Source organism: Seriola lalandi, unplaced genomic scaffold (genome assembly GCF_002814215.2).
Source record: "Seriola lalandi dorsalis isolate HSWRI2012SDOR001 ecotype SW California unplaced genomic scaffold, Sedor1 jcf7180002054962, whole genome shotgun sequence".
NCBI lineage: Eukaryota > Metazoa > Chordata > Actinopteri > Carangiformes > Carangidae > Seriola > Seriola lalandi.
In genome coordinates, this window is record NW_019525513.1 from 543,471 (window position 1) to 566,561 (window position 23,091).

The 23,091-nt window shown below is 41.0% G+C and overlaps 2 protein-coding genes across 2 annotated transcripts in view; both read right to left on the minus strand.

The window, feature by feature from the left end:
• LOC111646032 (rho GTPase-activating protein 20-like) overlaps window positions 1–13,431 on the minus strand; it is an 18,540-nt gene extending 5,109 nt beyond the window's left edge. Inside the window, exons 1-15 of the mRNA XM_023395416.2 lie at window positions 13,404–13,431; window positions 10,940–11,048; window positions 10,622–10,838; window positions 7,528–7,613; window positions 5,708–5,881; window positions 5,420–5,569; window positions 5,267–5,308; window positions 5,078–5,162; window positions 4,863–4,940; window positions 3,812–3,878; window positions 3,350–3,562; window positions 3,080–3,252; window positions 2,238–2,402; window positions 1,573–1,685; window positions 1,288–1,480 (exon numbers count right to left, since the gene is read on the minus strand). Of these exons, the coding sequence (XP_023251184.1) occupies window positions 1,288–1,480; window positions 1,573–1,685; window positions 2,238–2,402; window positions 3,080–3,252; window positions 3,350–3,562; window positions 3,812–3,878; window positions 4,863–4,940; window positions 5,078–5,162; window positions 5,267–5,308; window positions 5,420–5,569; window positions 5,708–5,881; window positions 7,528–7,613; window positions 10,622–10,693 (1,611 nt within the window). The 5' untranslated portion in view covers window positions 10,694–10,838; window positions 10,940–11,048; window positions 13,404–13,431. The remainder of the gene's footprint in view (window positions 1–1,287; window positions 1,481–1,572; window positions 1,686–2,237; window positions 2,403–3,079; window positions 3,253–3,349; window positions 3,563–3,811; window positions 3,879–4,862; window positions 4,941–5,077; window positions 5,163–5,266; window positions 5,309–5,419; window positions 5,570–5,707; window positions 5,882–7,527; window positions 7,614–10,621; window positions 10,839–10,939; window positions 11,049–13,403) is intronic.
• A 1,513-nt stretch (window positions 13,432–14,944) lies between these two features.
• pspc1 (paraspeckle component 1) overlaps window positions 14,945–23,091 on the minus strand; it is an 11,950-nt gene continuing 3,803 nt past the window's right edge. The window contains exons 8-10 of the mRNA XM_023395417.2: window positions 19,907–19,964; window positions 16,200–16,336; window positions 14,945–15,779 (exon numbers count right to left, since the gene is read on the minus strand). Coding sequence (XP_023251185.1) covers window positions 15,510–15,779; window positions 16,200–16,336; window positions 19,907–19,964 — 465 coding nt within the window. The 3' untranslated portion in view covers window positions 14,945–15,509. The remainder of the gene's footprint in view (window positions 15,780–16,199; window positions 16,337–19,906; window positions 19,965–23,091) is intronic.

Below are 23,091 nucleotides of genomic sequence, written 5' to 3' on the forward strand. Positions count from 1 at the left end.
GGGAGGCCTTAGTTGAAGAAGCATATGAAAGGAAAAAGCTCAGGTATGCAGAGTTAGGGGCAGAAGCAGAGCAGCGAGGATGGAAAGTTAGGATTTGTCCAGTGGAAGTAGGATGTAGAGGATTTGTAGCAAGGTCTGTTGTCTCTCTGGTAAGGGAGTTAGGAGCAAGTGGACAGAGTGTGAGGAAAATTGTAAAGGACATGTCAGATGAGGCAGCAAGATCCGGTCAGTGGATCTGGATGAGAAGGAGTAATGGTAGCTGGGGGCCCAGCAGGGGGAGCACTTAGGATAGATAGACTCTTAGGAGAAGCAAGGAAGAAATCCAGGAAGAGGAAGTGTTTTTAAGTGAGGGTATGGCCTGTGTGAGGTGGCCTGTATTGTTTGCTTGTATTGAATTGGTTTGTAGTGTGTCTTTGGCTGGTTAGGTGAGTTTGATTGTTTGTTTGTTTGTTTGATGTCTTGGAGAGTGGGGGAGTGTGTTTTGTCAGAGTTGATGATGGTGTTGTTTGTGGTAGCATAGGCAAGATAATGAAAATAGTCTTGGTGTGAGGAGCAGTGATGGCTGGCATTAGGGGAGTGACTCTGGGACGCCTCCTGGAGGTGTCATGGGACCAACTAGACGAAACACTGGTGAAAGGAGGTTCCCACCTGATGACCCCAAAGACATGTTAGTTATCACTGCTCATTAGTCTGTATAGCTAAATTAATAGTTATCATAGGACATGTTAAGCTTAGGGAGCTATTCACTGAGTCTGGTCCATCTTCTGTAGCACAAGCTTTGTGTTTATCTTAAATAAATAATCTCCTGTATCCCGCTTTCAACGCTCTCCGAGCAGCTGCTTGTGTTACAACGCCTCACACTTTGTTCAAAAAGTCAAACAGTTCCTATGAAGCTGATTTGAGACATTCCTGTGAGATAAGCCTGATGTGATACAATAAACAGATTAACAGGAATTAACAAACAAAAATATCTTGTTCCAACAATAACACTCAAGTTTGAGCAGCTCAACGTTTCGTGTGAATAAAACTTACAACACAGTCACTTACGCCTGTTTACTGACTCTCTGTATGAACTGGTCGGGATGGCAACCTGGTGGTGTGCAGACAAAACTAACAGACGTCTCTTTGTTTCTGTCTTAGACAGATTTATTTCATTGTGTTGCAACGTAACAATCAAAGTCAGTAAAGCAGGAGCAGCCAACTGTGTCTAGGTCAAATTCCTCAGTGTATTACTGATCTTTTTTTTAACAGGAGTGTTTCAAAGCTGCATCAGGTACGATGTCTTACCTTCTTAGCTCCTTCTCCCTCAACCTCGGGGCTGCAAGGCGCTCCGGGAGGCCAAAGCATGCTGGGAGCAATGCACACCGATAAGTTGAAACTCGTCATTTGGTTCTCGTGGGCGTTTCCCCGGATACCGTGCAGCACGGCCAACAGGTAGCGCAGCAGCAGGGCGTTCTCTTTGGGCAGCCGACAGGTCATCCTGCAGGAAGGCACGTCGGGGGGGTTAAGGAGAGGCTTCTGGGAAACATGGACGCCCTCCAATAGTTAAGGGATGTCGCGTGTGTGTGTTACCTCTGTATGTCCTGCACCTGTTCTTTCTCCTCCTCCTCTTCCTCCAGAACATCCATCCATTCTTCATACAGCTCACAGCACAGCAAGCTGCCCGGGATGCTGCGCAGGAAATCCTGAAAACACACACACACACACACACACACACACACACACAGAGCAGTGAATCAGGACGATTTATGTTACAGAATCTGTCACTCAGAATAAAAACCTCTCTGTGAGTCATTGTGGATTGTTCCACTTTGTGTGATTGAGAGTAATCTGCATTAAAACTGACTTGAGACAATACCATGACTACACATGAGAGATCGCTGTTCTGCTGTGTAAAGACGTGACATAGTTTAGGCGCTCGTGTGTGTAATCCCTGCAGATAATAAAGAGATTATAATCCAGATTACATGATCAAGACAACCTCAGCTCCTCTGCTGTGAACAGTTTGTCCTGCTAACGTAGCTGTGGCGCGTCACACTGAGGCTGCGCAGGACGGAAGCAGATTAATGTGCTCACAGATGTGGGTCACTAAGGTAATTAACACAAATACAAACAGTTCTCGAGATAAACAAGTCAGACTTTTCCAGATTAACGTGAAGGGAGAAACATAAAGGTGTTTTAATTTACCAATTGATCTTTAACTGAAGTGCACGTCTACAAACACGCATCCTCGTTACCTTAAAGACTCCAGCTATGATGAAGACATGTTCACGTGTCAGAGGAAGTTGAAACACGCCGGCGTCCAGAGAGTCCCGCAGCTCCCTGACCGCCCGAGCCCCCGCCGGCCGCCGGAAGATCCCCCGTGTCCACGAACCCTCGTGGTACAGAAACGCCAACATGTCCTGGTGGAAGAGGAGAGCGAGTGAGGGAGAGAGTTCCCACATATTTTTACACCAACACAACACTGAGAACACTTCCTGGACTCGTACTTTAACTTGTGTCACACCCTGTTTCTTCGTCTTAAAGTCAAACTGAAATCACACGTGGTCAAAAATAATTCTACTCTTTCTCACTGTTGATAGTTTTTCACCGTTAAAAGCAAAAATCGAATCAAGTAACTGATAAAATACTGTGAGCTGCAAATTGCTGCTTGTACTACAATTAGTATTATTACTAAACGATATGCAAATAAAATCATATTACAATTATTGTGCATTTTATTTTCACTGAAAATGATGTGATTTTTGTTCTTGTTCCTTTCTGTCTGGAGAATAGGATTTATTTCAGCTTCATTTATGGTTTATTCTGACTCACTTAATCACCTTAATCAAAACAAAATGTTAATTTCAATATGAATTATTCAGCCCTAATTGCCACTATTATTAAAGACTTCTTCCTCATCCAAACGTGAGTTCTTCTTAAACAGTGTATAAATGTTCAAACGTCTGGTTTTAGAGAATGAGATGAGAAACTAATTTCTAACTTGATGATCATGTTGAAAACTGATGTAGCTCGAGTCATGAACTTGTATTTAACGTGACCTTAAAATGATTTTGTCCGTGTAGCGTGCGTCACTCACCATCACCGGCTTTGGCAAAGCGTCCTCCACACACACGGAGCTGAGCGGCCGGGCGAACAGGCAGCCGCGGGGCGCGCTGGCGAGGGACAGCTCGTTCAGGTGAGAGGAGGAGCCTCGCCAGAAAGCCCAGGTGATGAGGGAGCGCCTCCTTTTAAACGGCTTCTGACACCAGTCTGAAAAGACAACACGGTATCCCAGAATGCCTCAGAATAAACACTCAACATCAACAACATTTTTCATTCAGACAAACGACACAGCGGACGCGCTCACCTGCAGGTAAGTGCTGTTGCAGCGTCTCAACAGGCCGTGGCTTCAGGATGAACTGGCAGTGCTTGTACACCTGCAGCTGCTCCACCTGCATGGCCTTCTGTCTGTCCGCAGGCGGTGCAGCGGCGTCCCTGCCTCCAGCGCCACCGCCGCCGCCTCCCTGGGACGTGTTGTGTCTCACATGGCTCATCTGGATGCTGAAGGGAAACTCATGACCTGAGACGGAGGAGGAGACGGCATGAAACAGCTGTTGTATAACATTAATCAGTAAACACTCGCTGCCACGAGCGACATCACACTCTTTTCTGGGAGTGAATGGTACCAGTGTCTAAACAACATCTCACCCTGTTTATTGTTTATGTCCCTGACGCCGTGACAGAGGTGAACAAACACAATCTGATACATGAGCAATAATTTCACTACAACAGGATCTGATGATATCTAGCGTGGACCTCGCTCACTGACCTATCAGAGGATAGGGGGTGTTGTCCCTCTTGGAGATGACCCACAACTGGAAGTCTTTCACATTTCCCTGAACAAAACAAACACACAGTCAGAAAACACGAGACGCAAACACTACGAGGCCTCGTGGGACAGGAAGTCATCGGAAAAAAACCACATCAGGCAGAGCGGGGAGAAATGTATCAATGAATCGTATTCACTTCCAGTTTTTCACATGCTGTTTGTTTACATCACAAGGAACTTGTGCAGCTGAGGAGCAGAGGAAGACCACAGGGCTCGTGGGTAAAACATTTGTAGTTTGTGTTTGGGCTTGTTGGTGAAGAAGATGTCGCCGCTGCTTTTATCCTGAGCTGCACCAATAAATCTGAAACTACACAAACACCTAAAGGCTTAAACAACCGAAACTTCTCATAAATGTGAATTACACTCGTATTTAGGAAACAGTGTCAAGAAACAGCGGCCTACAGCTACACCTCAATGATTACCGTAATTACTTTTTTAATGAACTGTTTTCTCTGTAAAATGTTATTCTACAATTTACGGTGGTAATCTTCTTATTTTTTATTGCTCTATAACGTCCCATAAAACAGTGACGAGCCAATCTCAATGCTACAGTCTTCAAATCACTGTTACAGCCCCGAGTCCTGATTTTAACTCAACTCAGAGCGGAAGTTGAAGACTCAGACTTCTTTGTTCCTTTTTTTATTGATAATAATTTGGTGTAAGATATTGATATCTATATTTATATTACAACATTCTTCAATTTCATAGAAAGGCAGGTGGTTGGTGCTAAGATGACTTAAGAGACGCCCTAAATCAACCTTGATGACTCAGACTGACTCATAAAGAACATGCAGCTAATGTTTTTTAATTATCAACACTGTGTCAATTGTTTTTATTAATCTCATTTGTCTATAAAATGTTGGGATATTGTGAAAAATGCCCGTCACAGTCTCCAAACAGTCCAAGGTGCATCTTTAGATTTCATGTTTTCAAAAGTGGTTAACTTTCTATCAATTAAATATGATTAAGCACTAAGAGTCTTGATACTCACTATGATGCCGAACTGCTGCAGAGCCAGTCGGATCACCTCATTGGTCGAGTCTGAGTTGCTGACAGGAAGCGTCTTGGTCTAATGGGAGGAGACATTCACATACAACATCAACAGGACATCACTTTACACTGCAGGGAAAGTATCACTATACACACACACACACACACACACACACACACACAAAAGATGGAGGATAAACGTTAAAATAAACCTACAACAGCAAAGGTGTTGATTCCCTTCCCGTACACTCTCAGAGGGATGGTCTTAGGCTCCTCCTTCTCTTTTTCTTCTTTTATCCAACTGCAGGGAAAAACAAAGTGGTGAGATTTGTCCTGACACACACACACACACACGCACACGCACACACTCAGTACTTCATGCTGATGTGTGAAGGCAGAGTTTACCTTCTGAGGGTGGAGAGCCATCTCTCTTTCTGTTCTGTGGAGCTGAGGGGAACATGAAGTAGAAACATCAAAGAACATCAAATGTAATTACAGCCTGTGTGTGTGTGTGTGTGTGTGTGTGTGTGTGTGTGTGTGTGTGTATACATGTGTTACCTAAACGTTGCAACACAGTTGGAGGTGGGCCAGCCCATGACAAAGCTCCTGTCGGGGTTGGTGCTTCCCTCACACACCTCGTCCATGCAGCCTGCCGTCCACATCTCACACACACACACTTGGGCCTTCTGCTTGAAGTGGTTGGCTGACCTGGGAACACACACACACACACACACACACACACACACACACACACGCTCTAATTTTAACCTTAGACCCAGGTATAAACCTACTTCAGCGGTGAAGGACACGAGGAGCAGCCAAAATGTTCCTAAACTCGTGCTTTACTTGGCTTTGGCGATGACCAGGATGTCGGTGAACAGGAAGAGGTGTCGGTCCTGAGTCTGCATCCCCGTCTTCAGCTGCGCGTGTCCGTGGAGGAGAAACGACCTGTCAGAGCTGCCGAGGAAGGACTGGACCAACGGACAGGTCTCGGGACACACAGGAACCAGGAAGCTCTCTCTGAAACACAAAACACACGGGGGCCACATCACTGACGCTCGAACTGAGCACAGATTCGACGTGCAGCTTGTTTTCATTCAATGCAACTACGTCATATTAACCGACAGGAGGCCGCCGGGGAATCTCCATCTCAGACCACATTTCCTGTAAACTACTTCTACTTCATGTTTTATGAAAAGTTTCAGATGAACAGCAAAAAAGTCCCGTCATATGTGGATGAGGCTTCTTTAAAAAATCTAATGTTGAGTGACATGGTGATTAATGCAGGTATGTGAGTCTGATCTTTGACTCAGAGCGGAGGTGAAACACTGAGCTTGATTATATGTTTGTCACACACACACACACACACAGGACACAGTGATATCCTCGCTGTAATGTTTCAAAACCACTCTCTTATTATACTGTAACTTGCTTTTGCTTCAGCGTGACTCACTGGTAATGCTAAGCAGCAGCTAACTCATTGGTCCAAGCCTCTCTGTCATATAAGGAGCTGTTCTGAGGTTTACAGCGTTAGTTTATCTACATCTACGATGGGTGTCCACGGCCTCTTTCATTAGATTATCCACTTCAGATCTCTGTCTCTATCCCTTCACCACACACTAATTATCTCCCCCACCGTTGACAGATATGTACATGTATGCACATTTGACTTGTGTTCTGGATTCAACAGACACCGACCTGACATCGAAGTCTCTCGTTATGTGAACTGTGTTACGTGCTGTCAAGTCACGTGTGATTAGGCAGAGAGTCGAGAGCAGTAAGAGGTCAGGGAGAGAGTTTCAGAAAGTCAAATCTAAAGTCACAGTAAAATTAAACCTGCAGCTTTAAATTGATGCTTTTCCAATGCAAGTTGACTGACTTTCCTGTCTCTCTCACTGCACCTGTCAGAATAACGCCAAACAATAACTAAAAAGGTGTAAAGAAGTCATTTCATTTCTCTAAAACGCATCATTGCTTCCTTCACTTGCACTTAAAGACCAATTAAAACCAAATCAAAGAACAGAAACAGCAGAAAACAGAGATTAACAAACGATTACAGACGTGATTTCAGATTACTCTGACAGTTATGTCATAAAACACACATTCACACCATCACCTCGCTCCGTCTTCCGGAGCAGAGGTGGCGGCTGATTATCTGTGTGATTATCACCTCTGTGGCGCTTTTTTACGGGGGGGGGGGTTGGTTTACTTCCTCTTCACTTTCCCAGTCCATATGTTCAAAGACAGACACTATTAATAGCTGCCTGATCCTCTGATAAGTCTGGTTACAGAGGGATTATCTACCAGAGTGGATTCAACACCTCACTCAGGGCATGTGAGTGTGTGTGTGTGTGTGTGTGTGTGTGTGTGTGTGTGTGTGCGCACGTGTGACCTCTGTGTGAGAGAACCGCATGAGGTCTGTTTGTGAGGATGTTTAAACTGACCTACTGTTGCGTGTTGACACTGAACATCAGCGCACATCTGGTGGTAGACTTACAACATAAACACAACTGAGCTGTTTCCTGTTCTAGAGATCCTGCATTTAATAAGATTGATGCCACTTTCAGAGCTAATGTACAAATCCATACGAGCTCATGTTTACTCATCTTGTTCTGTGTGTAAACAGTCAGTGTGAACACAAACTGGGCCAGAAGCAAAGCCAGTACCTGGAGAGAGTCTTGGACCTGGTGAGAGCCTTGGTGATGACCAGAGACGGAGCAGACTGACGGCGATAACTCTGACACTTCAGCCGCTAAAAGAGACAAAACAAAGTTAAAGAGCGCGTTAAGTGACGGAGATCAGTAACAGGGAACAATTGTGAGGTCTGTCTTTCCCATTAGTCTCCACTTTAAAGTCTAAAATCATCTTCAAGACACTGTTTATATCGTCAGTTTCTCTTTTTCTTTTCTGCCAAACTAAAGAGGCTCAAATCCCAGCAGCAAGTTTCTCCATGTTTACGTCATGTTTACACTCTCCTCATCCGTGACACAAGCGTCCTGATGTTCAGCACATTCATCACGGCACTCGGACTGACCGTGGCCTCCAAAACGGCAGATTGAAACAGGAGAATTTAAACACAGAGGAATGCCAGAGCATGAAGATTAGTTTAGGGTGACGACATTTTACAGTCTGCGGTGCGTTCGGCAGCTCCCGTCTGTCTCTGACCTTTCTCACACCTCAGCCACTCAGTCAAAAGTGACTTTGCTGCAGAGAAAATACTGGAAAAATCTTAGTTTAAGCATGTTTAAGTGTCAAAACCCAGCATGTATCGGACCCTCACGTTACATAATTTTGCATATTTGTGGTGCTACAGCGTACACATATTCATCACTGCATAATGTTGTCATAATACAAAATCATTAGAAAAGTCTCTACAGTTGAAATGCTGTAAGACTAGATATTAATATATTGATTTAATCCTCTCTTCACCATTGTTCTGCACCCCACCAAAACTCAACACGTTGAGATCCTACTTTTCTCTGCTGGATCCTATTATCCTAGTTTCCCCACGGCAATCATTAAAGTTTCATTTAATCTAATTGTAGAGGGATTTGCGAGTGTGAAGCAGGGTGAGAAAACACCATTATATAACCACAGTTCTTTCATTGTATGTCAGATTAACACACTGTGAGACACGGTCACCTAATTTTTATTGGCCTGATGTGCAGTCTGAGTTTTTTACATTTAGTATTTTCAAGACTGAAGTTTTAAATCTGTGGATCTGTATTTTATCCAGACTGGATCATGATGCGAACAAGTCTGAATACAGTGAAGTATCTGTCCATCTCGCTGCAGCTGTCTACCTTGAAATGTGATAATTAATGGCAGTTAGCAAGTAACACTGTAACCACAGCGGCTCCAGGACAAACCAGAGCTCAGCTGCATCATGTAGGTGAAAACAGACTCAGTTTGATTCTGTTCTGCTTTAGAGAAATTAACTGCTTGTTTTATAAATGTTAAGGTTTAATACGGTTTTCCACTTCATCTCGTACCAGTGAGTTACAGATGTGTGTAAACACCACGTTTACAGCCATGCTAGCAGCTTAATGCTAACATCAGCATGCTAAGTACAGTGTTTACAATTTTCAGTAACTGAGTTTAGCACGTTAGCATGCTCACATTTGCTAATTAGCACTAAATACAAAGTGGGAGCCTTCCGATGGGCCGCTACGGCGTGCATGGTGAGGGTCACATGACACAAACCAAAGGGAAGCTAATGGTTAAGAAACAAACTGCTCTTAAAAATAACTGGATTTAGTTCTGACAAAAGTTAGTTTAAGGATCCCTGCAAAGATTTTCAATAACTTACAGCTGAATTATCATAAAACTCTTGGGTCTGTCACTCAAAACTCCACCTTAACCTCATGTTGGCGCTACAGGAAAAAGTCAGCAGGACGAATCATCATCTGGGGAACATGAATGTCTGTACAGATGCTACTCCATCCAGCAGTTGTTGTGATATTTGAGTCTCATTTGTCTGCAGATCTTTAAACACTTTAATAAGTCCAAACAAATTAAAAGAGTGAGAAAAGATCAATCTTCCTCCATCCTACAGCAGCTCGTCCACACATTTTTGACATTTCACAATGTAATATCATTGATTTAGCCAAGTCACACAGTGGTGAAACATTCCTTACGCTCCAGCCGCAACATTACAATGTCACATTTCAGCCCTAAAAATACACCGACATAAGCTGACATGGAGATATGGGTTTTTCTGCTGGGAAACAAGTCTATTGACCAACACCAGATCGGCTTTAATGTAACTGACTGTGTCACAACACTAAGTCATGGTTGGAAAAACCAAGTGTTTGCAGAAACGAGCCTCATCTAACTTATTACTCTAACTGATTCTCACTGGTGGTAACAACATCTCTGGGCCATTTCATTAACTCGGGTTCAATTCAGGTCAAAACAGCACATTCCCAGTGATCAATGTATTTATTCATACAGCCAAAACTTGTCATGGCAACACAGAGACGCTGGAGAACATGTGGGATCAATCATTGACGACAACAAGGACACAGCACAGTGAAGCCTGACAGATTTCTGTACATTACTCTGGCGTCTTACAGCCTCTAAAGAGCAGACTGACTGACTAACCGATCAACAAATTAATCAATAAATAAAACGAACAGAAAGATAATATGTAGGTTTGCATAATATTATTATGCTGATATTTTTCAGCTGGACGTCATGTCATCTGTCAGTCTCAGTCACCAGTATAAAGCAGATGCTTTAAGATGAGTTATAGTTGTTAACTAATCTGATAGAAATCATTTATTGATTGGTTATTAATGATCATTTGCCTGGTTTAAATATGTAACTACAGTACCTTCAGGTAAGTAGTAATCTGCTTTGTTTTACATTAACTGAATTATTGGCTATTAATCACCAATAACTGTCGCGTTATTGACGGTATATGAACTTTATTCTGGTGATCCACTTCCTGTCGGTCAGCTGCAGGCTGTTGACTGTCCTCGCGGAGGCTTGGTGTGACTTGAGTAAAAAAGCCTTGAACCCTGAACTCACCCTTCACCCGAAGACACAACGGCCTCTTTCATATGTCCGAGAAAATACCATCGTTTTTCTCACTTCACCCGGTAAATGACTCTAAAAGAATCTGCCTTTAAACAAACTGCACGGTCTCATTTACAAGTTAATTAAACCCGAAATAAATGAGGGAATAATTTGCGTCCTTAAAAATTAAAAATCAGACAGATCTTTTCACTTTAAAAAAGAGAAAAATAAAAAACATACCCGTTTGTTTTCCTGCTGTCCTCCGCCTCGGCTGACACTGTCCTGTTGCTGCTGTGGAGACATGTTGTCCATCCAGCCTCCAGACGCCCTGCGGCTCACTGTCCCGCTGTCCTCAGGTGATGCAGGGGAGAGAGAAATCCCATTAATAACCTCCGTCTCCGGGAGAGAGAGACCATCTCAACACAAGCTCGGAGGAAGTCACTGAAAAACTCTCAGTCTGAAACCAAGGACGCAAAGAGAAAGGAGGGAAAGTTCAGATGAATAAAGTTAATAATGATAAAATAGTTCAGCTGATCCAACAGTTCTCTGTCTCCTCACCATCAGTGAAAGGCTGTGCTGTAACCAAAGCACCTCCTGTCTGGATTACCAGGTGCTGTGCCACTTCTTAATGCGTCTTTACGCACAGAACGGAGGCGGCGCCAATACGCTGTAAAAGAAAATAGGTCCAACTATTTTTAACCAAATTACTCCATCCACTTCACAGGCACAAACAGATGTACACTGAAACAAACAACAGAGGAGGTGAGGTTTGTTTGCTCTGGGGATCAACTTCTGCTTTAGTTCCTGACACCAAATTATTTCACCCGTTTTATTGATCAGACTGAAAACCACTGATGTCTGTGAGCAAAACAAACATTTCTCATTTGTTATGATCAATTAAAACTGAAAAATATCAGCTATCACAATTAAATAATCATGGTTTTATTTTCCTCCTCCGGTGTTGATGTTGACATGCAGAGTTAAACATACTAGTGTTACATACATATTAACATCTGAATATATTGTTTCACCTGTTTAATAATAGTCTAAATTATCATTATTTGCCGCCACTGAAAAAAAAAGTATATCCATATAATCCCAAATAAATCTATTAGGATTTCTGTTACTGAGTCTTTGAGAGGTTTCACTATGGTTCCACTATGTAGAAAAAACATACTGCAGGTTTCTGTGGCCGAACAAAAATGAATATATATTTGTTGCATGCATAAGATACAACATATAAAACGTGGATCAGTTTCTTATTTGGTTGTGTAGAAACACTTTCTGACATTTCGAAATGAATCAAATCCCTTCCACTTCCACACTCATCTACACGCGGAGTTATTGTGTGTTCTGCAGGAGCAAGCAGAGGTTTAAAAGCAGAGACTCAAGGCAGTATAGATGGACACAGAAGGATCCTGGGAACATTTCTTTTCTGCACTAAAAGACGTTATTTAGATCCAATAGGCGCATGTTTATCAGATTACGGGTCTGATGTCAGTACAGTAGCTCCAGGCTCTCCATCAGTCGGAGGCCACGTTATTAGATTCAAGCGTCTCTGGGAAACAGTCGTGAATAGTAGTGACTGTAATGTAGGCCATAGGGATGTAATGTAGGGCACATTCAAACCTTAGATTCTCCTTCAATTAACTACAAACAGACTTTATCTTTTCATTTTTTGATGCTGATATACACGAGTTGTAGTGAAGAATGAGATAAACGCAGATCCACACGTTATTATTAGAAGTAAATATTGGATCATATGGAGGAAGGAAATCTAGACAAGGTGGATTTTAAAAGGGGAACGTTTTTACAAATAAGGAAAAATAACTATTGCCCCAAAGAAAAAGAAAAAAGTGGGCCACAAACTGGGCTAAAGAAGAACGAGGCCACAAAGTGAATAACAGAGACACCGAGTCTTCGTTCGCCAAATTGGCCGCAATCAGCCCCGTTAAAACTGGATCACTTCAATGATTACCTTCCCTCGTGTTGATAATGAACAGCCTAGGGCACGGCAAAGAAAAGCAACACGTCTCCCGACCTCCCTGCCACAAAACACACTTTCCTAACCTTAAAACATCAATCAGTGTATTGTGAGTGGATCAAAAGGCTGGAGACTGAAGTCGTCCCTCGCGCCTCGTCACGCGTCATATTCAAGTCACCTCGCGCGGAGATGAGCGAGTGTGACTGTGGATGAAGTGTGGAGAGGAATCAATAACCTGCACTACCTCTGCAGATGAACCACACACAAGGTACAGTACATGATACAAATATAACACAAGCTGCTGCAGCATAACAATTATATTTGTACATCAATTACACAGACGACCTAATTAACTAATTAAGCGTTTGGTTCTAATTTACTGTCACAGCATCTGATCTCATTTATTATCTCAGTTCAAACAGCTGAACAAAAAAGCCTGATAACTTTGACAAAGAAAGTGCAGACAGTTGGATAATGTCAAGAACAAAATCTGAAAATGAAAACAGTGATTTTCAGCAAAAATCTACAGTGAATCATTTACAAGCATTAAATCAGAGGCATCGACAACACAGGGTTTTAAAAATCATCTTTATTTAATGTGGATACAACAATATTTTTTGAAAAACCTACCTGTGGAATCCCTCACTGATCAAATTCAAGTTGTACAAACGTCATTTAAGTCGCTCTCATTTAATAACCTTCAACTCTGGAACAAGCTTCCTGATTAATTTGGACTCGCAAAAATCAGCATCTTCTATTAAATCGCTTCTAAAAACACATTTCTGTCACAATGCTTTTAAAAACCTCTTTTAAATATTTCCCATATTCTTTTAAATTGCTATTTGTTATTGTTTTTAATTCTATCTTGCATGTGTTTGTTGCTTGTTTTGTTATTTTATCCTTGTGAAGCCCTTTGTCATTTTCATCAGTGCTATATTAATAAACTTTATTATTATTAAATCATATTTACAAACTGTATAAACGCTCCACCAGGACAGAGTTTTACTGTGTGTGTGTGTGTGTGTGTGTGTGTGTTACCTATTCCTTGTCCGCACCATCACTGGAGGCCGTACACGAACAGGACCTATAAAGAGATAAGAATGAAGACAATTTAATACAAATATTCTTTTAACACTGAGCTTCAGTGTAAAAGTGACATTTCATAAACTGTGTGTTATTTAATGCAGCTTGTGTGAATATCTGTGTAAGATACAGATGAACTAGATGACAGCGGACATGAGACCTACGGGACCAAGCTGCTGACAAGACACACACCAACGTCCACAAAAAAAAATTGAAGGAATGAATTCCCAGAAATTCAAGTCACATCACTTCTTCAAAGTAAAAAGTCTAAAAAGATTTTTATTTCATTACCAACACACAGTATTTGTGCTTCCTCATTTGTTTTTTATCTAATAACAACTCCAATCATCAGGAGATGCTTTTCTTTCTTTCACTCTTCACTGCATCTCAACTGTGTGGCTTTTCTTCAACCTCACATTTAGAAAATACTTCAGTATCAAAACGTTAATGTGTTAGTGGGAAAAATGACACAGCTGTTCTCCAGCAATGACTCATTTTGATAAATGATTTGCACATACACATGGAAAGGCAAGGTGCATGACGGACATATAGTCCAGGTGGAATATGCAGAAGTACTTTGTGTGTTTTTACGGTACAAGTAAAAGGAAGAAATGAAATGTATTTACCTGGTATAAATCTATTCTTTAGCGTCCGTGACACCTGGTCAGGGTTTATCACATTCCCCAGATCCAGTGAAAGGAAGCGCTTGTACGGTCAAACACACACAGAGAGCCAGGACCATGTTTTGTTTTGTTTTAAATGATGCACAGAAGATTGATTATGCAAACAACTGCAGCCAACACACACACACACACACACACACACACACACCTTGCAGACACTCACACTATGAAGATACTATATTGTCGCCTTGACAAAACTTACAACAGAAAACATTTGGATAGTTTTAAAAATGCATGGCACCACTGAGTGACGGTCTAATTCTTCTAATTCTTCTCACATTTTATGACCAAATTGTAGAGGAAGTTAAACAATGGTCATGTGGAAGTTTTAAAACCACGAGTGGTCAAAAGATTATACATTAATGGATCAAATCTGACATGTCAGTTATAAAACTTGGCTTCATCATTAAACAAATTTTCAATTTGACCAATTTCTCTGAAGTAACCAGAGAGTACGTCTGATTTGCAGTCAGCCGAAACCACAGCCTACACCTGAAACATAAAATACAACAATATAATTATATATTAACAAAAAGAAGAAAAACACCTGAAACAAATGCAATAATATCATATATCGCGATATTTGGGCTGAACTGTATCGAGATATTACATTTTGGATATCACCTGATTTTCAGCCGTTCCGGATCAGAACGGACCTGCGGCTTTAAAAGATGCGTCCAACTGTCAAACACGACAAGAGGGTTGAGTATGTGAGAATCAGATGACGGATGGTTGTGAGAGAGAGGTTGAGAGATTTTTGTTTATTTACCAACAAGTTCATGGTAAAAGAGACAATCACAAAGAAAACACAACTTCCTACAAATGTTTTATTTCTCGTCACCGTCAAATACAGGATGCACTGAAGCTGCAACTTCCACTCACTGTGTGATTCAACATCTACATCAGCCGAGAGTAAGAGTATGTTTAAAGGGAGGACCACAATCAAAATGCAACAAGAACAAAATCTATGAACTAAGGCGTCGTATGACAGTGTAGATATTAAGATGATTTACTGCCACAAACATTTCCCTGACTTCAGCAATCTTCTTGTGACTCTAACCCCGATCCTTCAGTTTAACACTCCCCTAAAGCAGCTTAATAAAGTGTAAAAAGGCCTTTCTTCACATGCTATGAAACTTGTTTGTGCCCACAAAAAAAGTTTTATTCTGAAAACAGAGGAGAGACGTGTGCTTAAATAAACAGTGTAGATAACCGTCAATTTCATCAATCACAAAATAAGTGCCCCACAGTGGAAAACACAAAATTGACAGGGAGTGTAGTAGGTCAACAACTACGTCAATGTAGAAACAAAAAAAAAACAAAAACACAAATTGGGCAGGGGGGGCAGTAACAAAGATCCATGAGAACATTTAAGAAATTAGTATCTGCGCCGCTTGTTATTTGGCCCATCGAAGACGCCCCCTACTGGATTCCCCCTGCCAAATCCTGGGGCTGGTCCAACTTGGGGCCCCAATGGCTGCTGCTGTTGTTGCTGTTGTTGTTGTTGCTGCTGCTGCTGCTGCTGCTGTTGTTGCTGTTGTTGTTGTTGTTGTTGTTGTTGTGGCTGCTGCTGTTGTTGTTGCTGTTTTGGGGACTCAACTTCCGGCCGGCCCCCCATTGATCCACCCTGCGGGTATCTATCGTTTCGCTGTGGTATCATGCAGTCGTCGTTAAAAAAGACAAAAAGGTGGTGGGGTGGCGTGAGATTGTATTTTAAGCATGGGCATGAATACAAAGTGATGGGTGATTATCAAAGTTCATCAGTCAGGGTTGATCCAAGTGTCGCCATCCGAGAGTAAATGGGAGAGAAGTGAACCGAGCAGACAAAGAAAGAGAGAGAAATACGTCTATTAGTGATTTAAGGTCAATTTTCAAAGTTGTTCATAATTTTTAAATATATAATTTTTTGGCTTCTGCTTCAGTACAAAGCTTCTACGGTTACGTCTACGTTCAAAACATTCGTCTACGTTCTAGACATTTTGTGCCATTTGCTGCTTTAGGAAATGTTCTACCAATATATTTGACAAAAGACGGCTTGGATCTCGAAGATAACGTCCAGATACGTTACCATGGCTCCATTCTCTGGCATCAATGGCGTGCCCATATTTGCAGTTCCCTCTGGGCCAATGGCTCCTCCCCTTCCACTCATGCCCATCATTTGACCCTGGTTACCAGTGGGCCCCGCATTGGCCTGGTTATAGCCATCTACACGCAAAACAACGGAGCATTGGTTGGTCATTCGGTAGTCCCATGTGATGAACTCAACGCCCAGTAAGAACTGTGGTAGCTGAACGCTAGCGCTACTCTCATTGACTTAGAAATAAAAGTTAACGTTGGCTTTTAGTCAAGAGCTAAAACGATGAGGGATGCACTGGATCGGTTTCAACAAGATGCGACAGATTCACACTGAATACAGTTTGTCGTTCTGCTCGTAATAACCTTATAATAACTCATTTTATGTGGGTAGTTTCCATTTACTGTTACATCAGAAGTGTTTTAAAAACATTGCACGGATGAAACTCAATAAAGATAAACAGCTCAGAAAATATATTACAACACTGAAAAATAACTTTCATAATATCAAAACTCAAGACTAAAGAGTGTACAGCCATGCAGCAGCTCTGTGAGACACAGTGGTGCTAACATGCTAACAAAGATAATGCTAACATGCTGATGTTAGCAGGTATATGTTATATATGTTCACCAGGTTAGCGTGTTAGCATGCTAACATTTGCTAATTGGCATTGAACACAGAGAACAGTGGAGGGTAAAGGGAATGTCAATAGCTTTGCAGGTAGTTGGCCATAAACCAAAGCAAAACTTTTACAATTCATCCTCAAGGAGGCGAGACGGTTTTATCGGGGTCGTAAAAAAAGTCGTAAGGATCCATCTGTGACACCGACGAGCCGACGTTCCCGTCTGTGAAGGAACACTGCTAGTATGGCTAATAATTTGATTTAGGTTGATGCATTTTAGCAACGTAATTTAATTGACTACAACAGAAAAAGAAACAATTGTTTGGGAAGATCGCACCTAAAGTTAAATAAGGTGTGTTACAGTTATAGCCTCATGTATAAGAGTGATCCCAGCGTGTTCTCCATGCAGTGAATCAGTTGTATAGATTTTAAATGTTCAACAAAAACATTGGAATCAGATCATTATTAGCAGATAGCTATAAGTCAGATCGGTGCATCCCCATTTATTATTGGTATTAAAACATTATTCATTCATAATGCACCTTAACTGCATGCTCAGCTCTAGAAGTTGGACTTAAAAAAAATGAATAAATAAATAAAAGATGAAGCAACGCTCTGTTGGTTAATCTACGAATACGTGACGTTCACAACCAAAAACCAACGTTAATTTAAAATAGTTAACAGGTGCTGAAATATGTTACACATGAACTATGAAAGACAATAGACAGAGACAGCAGATTGTGTATTAAGCAGAACGAGAGGTTCTCACTTTCATGGATTAAATTTGAGGCCAAGTGGCTGCGGCCGTATATTTTTCACTAACGAACCCTTGGATTGCACGTCACCTTAATTTCAGAGAATATGGAGATGGAGTTGTTGGAAAACAACATTGGACCATTTATTTATTTTAAAATAACATGCGTCACAAGATCAGTTCCAATCAAACACAAACCCTGCTACAGAAATACTTCCACTACTGCGACTACTTCACTGGATACTGATTAAATGGATCATTATTAGGACATTATCACCAGTATCCCACAACACTGAAGACCAGGTGTTTGTAAAAACTGGTCTGGAGCATTGCAAACAGTTTTCGTCAGAGTCTGATGTTCAGAGTCTTTTAGCAGAAACTTTACACACGAGACTCGTAACGGCAACATTCAGGTAATAACAAACCTGACGACTGTTGTAAACCGCACGCAGCAAGAGAGGAAACCAATCTTAAAGTACAGATACAACCTTTCCCCCAAAGAGCGCTTGCCTTTATAATTTATATCAATAAGGGTGAGTTAAATATTAGAAACACCTCTCAATATAGCAAACAAATTTACAGTTTAATAAGCAGCTTCATGAAGATGGGACTTATTTAAAAGGCCGTTTGGAAACTGAATCCAACCGAGGAAGCGCAACGACAGGAGCGCTGAGAAATGGGCGGCAACATGACGGATACGCACAAGTGGCTCTGGAGCAAAAGCAACTTACATTAGGCTACGTATTAAAAAACAAATTCATATATCATTTCATGCAATGGTTACGCCTTCTTACATTACCAGAGGCAATATAAAAGGAGAGGGGAGCCACTTAAGAGATTCCTGAGTAGAATAGCCCGTAACGCCAAAGATGGCGGTAATAAGACACATGTCCCGCCCCTCCCTGAAACAGCCAACTGTCTGCAGAGCCGGGAAACGTATAAAGTTGCACAGTAAACACAGTAAATTTGACTTGTGGTTCTATACATGCTATTTTTATGTCCCGGTGACCATCGAAAGTGAAGATATGGCTCCTCATTCATTTAGATTTAGAGGCCTTTTCTTGTTAGCCCATAATAACTGCCCGAGGGCGCTGCCAAGATGGCTGCCGAGCGGCGAGAGTGATCCTGAGTACTGACAAATATAGATTTATATACACTTAAAATATGTCTGAGAAAATTACTCACACTTCAAAAACCAAACGCATCAGTTCGATATCAATTCTTAACAACACTTTTTGATACCAATTTTATCAAATCCATTTTAACAAAAAGAAAATTACAATTCACATTATGGTGCAAATTTAATTTTTATTTTTACGCTCTTGCTATTCAATGATGAAGCTGTTTTCTAGCCTTGATAGCATCAAACCAATTGGGTCAATCCAGCATCAAAGTTCAACATCCTGTCCTAAAGAATATATCATCTGAAATAGTGAGTCTTAAAAAGCTGTTGCTAGGCAAATATTGTTGCCTAGCGAGCCAGTCTTTATGCTATGCTAACCAGCTTCATATTTACTTTAGTGAAGGGTTTGACAATTTAGATTTTCGATCAGTATCACAGATGTGCATGCACATACACACTCACACAGTAACATGGTAGTAACAGTCAAAACTGCAGCTAAGATGAAAAACTTCTGAGTAAATTACCCACAAAATCTCACACTTCAAATCATATTGTCATCAACTGGGTCAAAGGTCGTGCTAAAAAGTCAATACAAATGCGGTTTTGTTTATAAAGGTGATGTGCAATCCTAGGTTACTCCGTGAGTGGTGAAGAGCCACCGTGAACCTCCGACAATCTGTTCTCATTCATAGTATCACAGACTTAAACCTCGGTCCCCGGCCCCTCATCCTGCGCCCGCAGATCAGTTTCTTCTATTGTGAAGATGTACTGTTAAATATCATGTTTAAATCATGAATAACAGTCGAACCTCTTCAGCTGGTTCCTGAAAATGAAAAAGTATTTCTGCATGCGACTCAGGATGAGAGCTCGGGGAACAACTATTTCTCAAACTATGAAACCCCACCCCGACAAAAAACAACCCCGTTCAGTACACTATATTCTGTTAGTTCAGACATTATGTTGTCATGTGGTATAGTATGTTTGCATCGCCTTTGCGCTGCATCCCAAGTGAGTCCATTTTACACCAGAAAGGCCGTCACAGAACGGACTCCGGCCGGAAACACATCTAGTTGTAAAAGGACTCACTTGTGATGCAGGACAAATAATAGAAATGTAAAATGACATTAAGGCAGTCATAATTCACTTATCATCACTTCATCTGGTTTTTACATCAACCAGTCCTTACACAGTCATGCCCATACCTCCCATATTAATGGCTCCACGAGGGCCCAGCTCACCCACTCTCATTTCCTGTTCCCTCTGGAAGAAGTGAAGAAGAGCCTTCAGAACAAAACTCTGCTAAAGTACAAGTCTTCAGCGGGTAGCCCACAGGACAACACTCACACTGTCAAAGTATTCATCTCCTACACAAAACTGACCACAGCCAGGTGCATTATCCGTGGCTGTTCATTCTTTATCAAATGATGACAAATATTAATATTGTTAAATCAATGTGCACTTGCCTCTATGTTTAAAACTTCTGGCAAGGGAGTAATATTTTCTATTCTCTTAATTTACTGGTGCAAAACTAATGTGTCTACAACATGTCAAATCAGCTGAGAGGTTTGCACATCTATAGAAAGGGCCATTATTACATGTAAATTATACATGTACATTCTTAAAGAGTTGAGTTTAAAGCTTTTATTTTGTCAGCTAGACCCAACCCAAATTAAAAATTATGTCACAATCTTTATTACTGCATTCACCCACATCACACACACAGGCCCCGACACACCAAGTCAACTCAGAAATGAACGTGTCTCGTCAAGGTTTGGTCGCACTTCAAGTGCAGTTTGGGGGTCTGCATACACACATGAGCACAAGAAAAACAAAAAGGGAAATGTGTGTGTGTGTGTGAACGCTTATTGAGAACAAAACCAAGGATGGGGAATACAGCACACACATATAGTACACAACACAAGCATCTAGTTTGTTTTGTTTTTTTGTGCGCACATGTAGTATGTCCAGTTCATACTGTCATAAATCTGTGTGGACCTTTGCGGACATCAGCTTGGTGTGTCACGGCCCCAAACACACAAAAACGGAGTCTCTCCACAATCTGTTCATTCACTCGTAAATTTTTCCACATCCTCTCACAATAACACAATTGTAGATACATTTCATTCACACACATATACTGACTTATATCCATAATACTACTGACACACAGTCCCCTCGCTGCCTCACTCTCTCTCAGTTAGACATACACACATAATCCTGCAAACACAGAAGGTGAATAAAATTCAGCAATTATAGATTTCACTGACCTGGAAGGAATCTGCTTTTTGGATTCAAGTTTTTTGTTTTTGTAAGAGAATTTTCTAATGAAACATCTAAAGCTTGATCCAACTCAGTGAAACCAGCTGGACATCAGTGACCTAAGACTTAACTAAATTAAAATGTTATGAATAGTGTGTACATGTTCACAATCTAATCCCATCAATATCATATTATAAGTATCACAGTTTGCAAGCTGAATTTACTTTGCCCCAATAATGCATCTACAGCGATAATAGAATTTGTCTCACAAGTACCAGATCATTTTCGGAAATTGGAAAATAACAAATACTGTAATCCTCAACTTTTATATTCTTCATGTACTTACCTGTTAAATGGCCAATATGTTACAAATATAATAAGAAAGGTATTAATGTTGTGGCAACAGAGTGAATGAACTAAATGTGTGATGAAGCCCTGTATCATTCCTGCACTAACACCTGGGATTAAAAGCTTGGCGTCTGTTTGTGATCCCAACACTGATGTCTGAGCTGCAGCTAATTCTGACCACTAAGTGGCAGCAGCAGCAGGATTTATAGTCTGGAACAATGATCCTCACAACAACAAAAAAATATAAAAAGTACAAAATAGAACAACACCAGGAAGAGAACATTAGCACTCAAATGTGTAGGAGTCTCTAACACCCAACGTCTAATGTTGTGCATCACTTATGTGTGTATTGCGTTGATTGTGTGTTGAGTGTGATACTTGTTAGTCCACTCGTTTTCTAAAACTGTATCAATCCACAGCCGCTATAAGACGCACACAACACACATGAAAACATCCCTCACTCGTGTTTTCTACTAAAACCTGCACGTCTTCATTAATAAGACTGATTAACAGTTGATGTGAGGACAGTCGGCTGCGAGTGCGTGCATTCGTTATGTGCGTGTAAAAGATGCCAACTCCAACAGGGACCTCTAAACGGAGCAGAGAGTTTGAAGAGAAAAGTTATAACAGAAAACAACAACACAGAGTATCACACCAACAGACATTCACACTGACTGAACTTCACTCAAACTTCACATAATGGCTCTTGATGGTAATGTTTTTAAATCACTGCAAATCTAGTTACATGAATTATCACTTGCAAGCATCCTTTTTTTTGTCTTTACTTTTTACAAACATCATCGTTGCTTTTAAAGAACTGCAACTATATCAAAGTTTAACTGTGTTATAGTGTTTCCCGCTGAAATATAATATATCTACTGTATATATTTACAGTGGGACAGCAAAACTATACATTCTACTCTCATCAAGCTCCACTGATTTTATTTCCTTTATTTATGAAAATCTTTTGGACTGTTTCTGTTTATAAATTCAACAATGCTACTGTCTTTTAAATCATCTCCATTTCTAATCAAAATCATAAATCCAGCTGGCAATGCAATTAATCTATACTATACATCTGTAGATTTTTGTGTTGAGGTTCATCTAGGAAATCAATAATGAGCACACACCCCTCTAACTTACAGGAGCTAAAGCAGTGGTTCTCAAACTGCAGGATGTGGACGACCAAGGGAAAAATCTGGAGTGAAACTTACGTTGAATGATGCGACTAATAAACAAAACGCGTTTGCTGATGCTATCGGATTGATAGAAACTGTGGGGTGGGAGGGGCGTGAACTTTTTCAGCTTGAATGGGGGAATGCCAGAAAAGGGTTGAGAACCACTGAACTAAAGTAAGGTGTTAGAAAGTGCACGGTTACGTCACAACTTATACACTTATAGAACAGAGAAGAAGAAAATTTCACATCAGACTGTTGAGTCATAAATATCCTGCTATTCACAGATGCAAACAATGTATTCTTCCCCAGATATTCACTTTGACAATGAGCTTTATTTATGTTTTCTATTTGTCCAGGAGGTGAAAAACAACACCTGCACAATATAATATAAAGGCATGCAACAGCCGCTCAGTCGTAACGACTGTACTGCAGCTTTCAATAGTCAAATTTACTCTGAGCATCTCAGAGAGGATGATTTAACAACTACATTCAACACTTTAAAACATCAGAGAGACGATGTTTGATGAAGGGCTACTGTCACACATCATATTGTGTCCAAAAACTACATGGACTCGTGCAGTTTGGAAAGCGTGAAAGGTTAA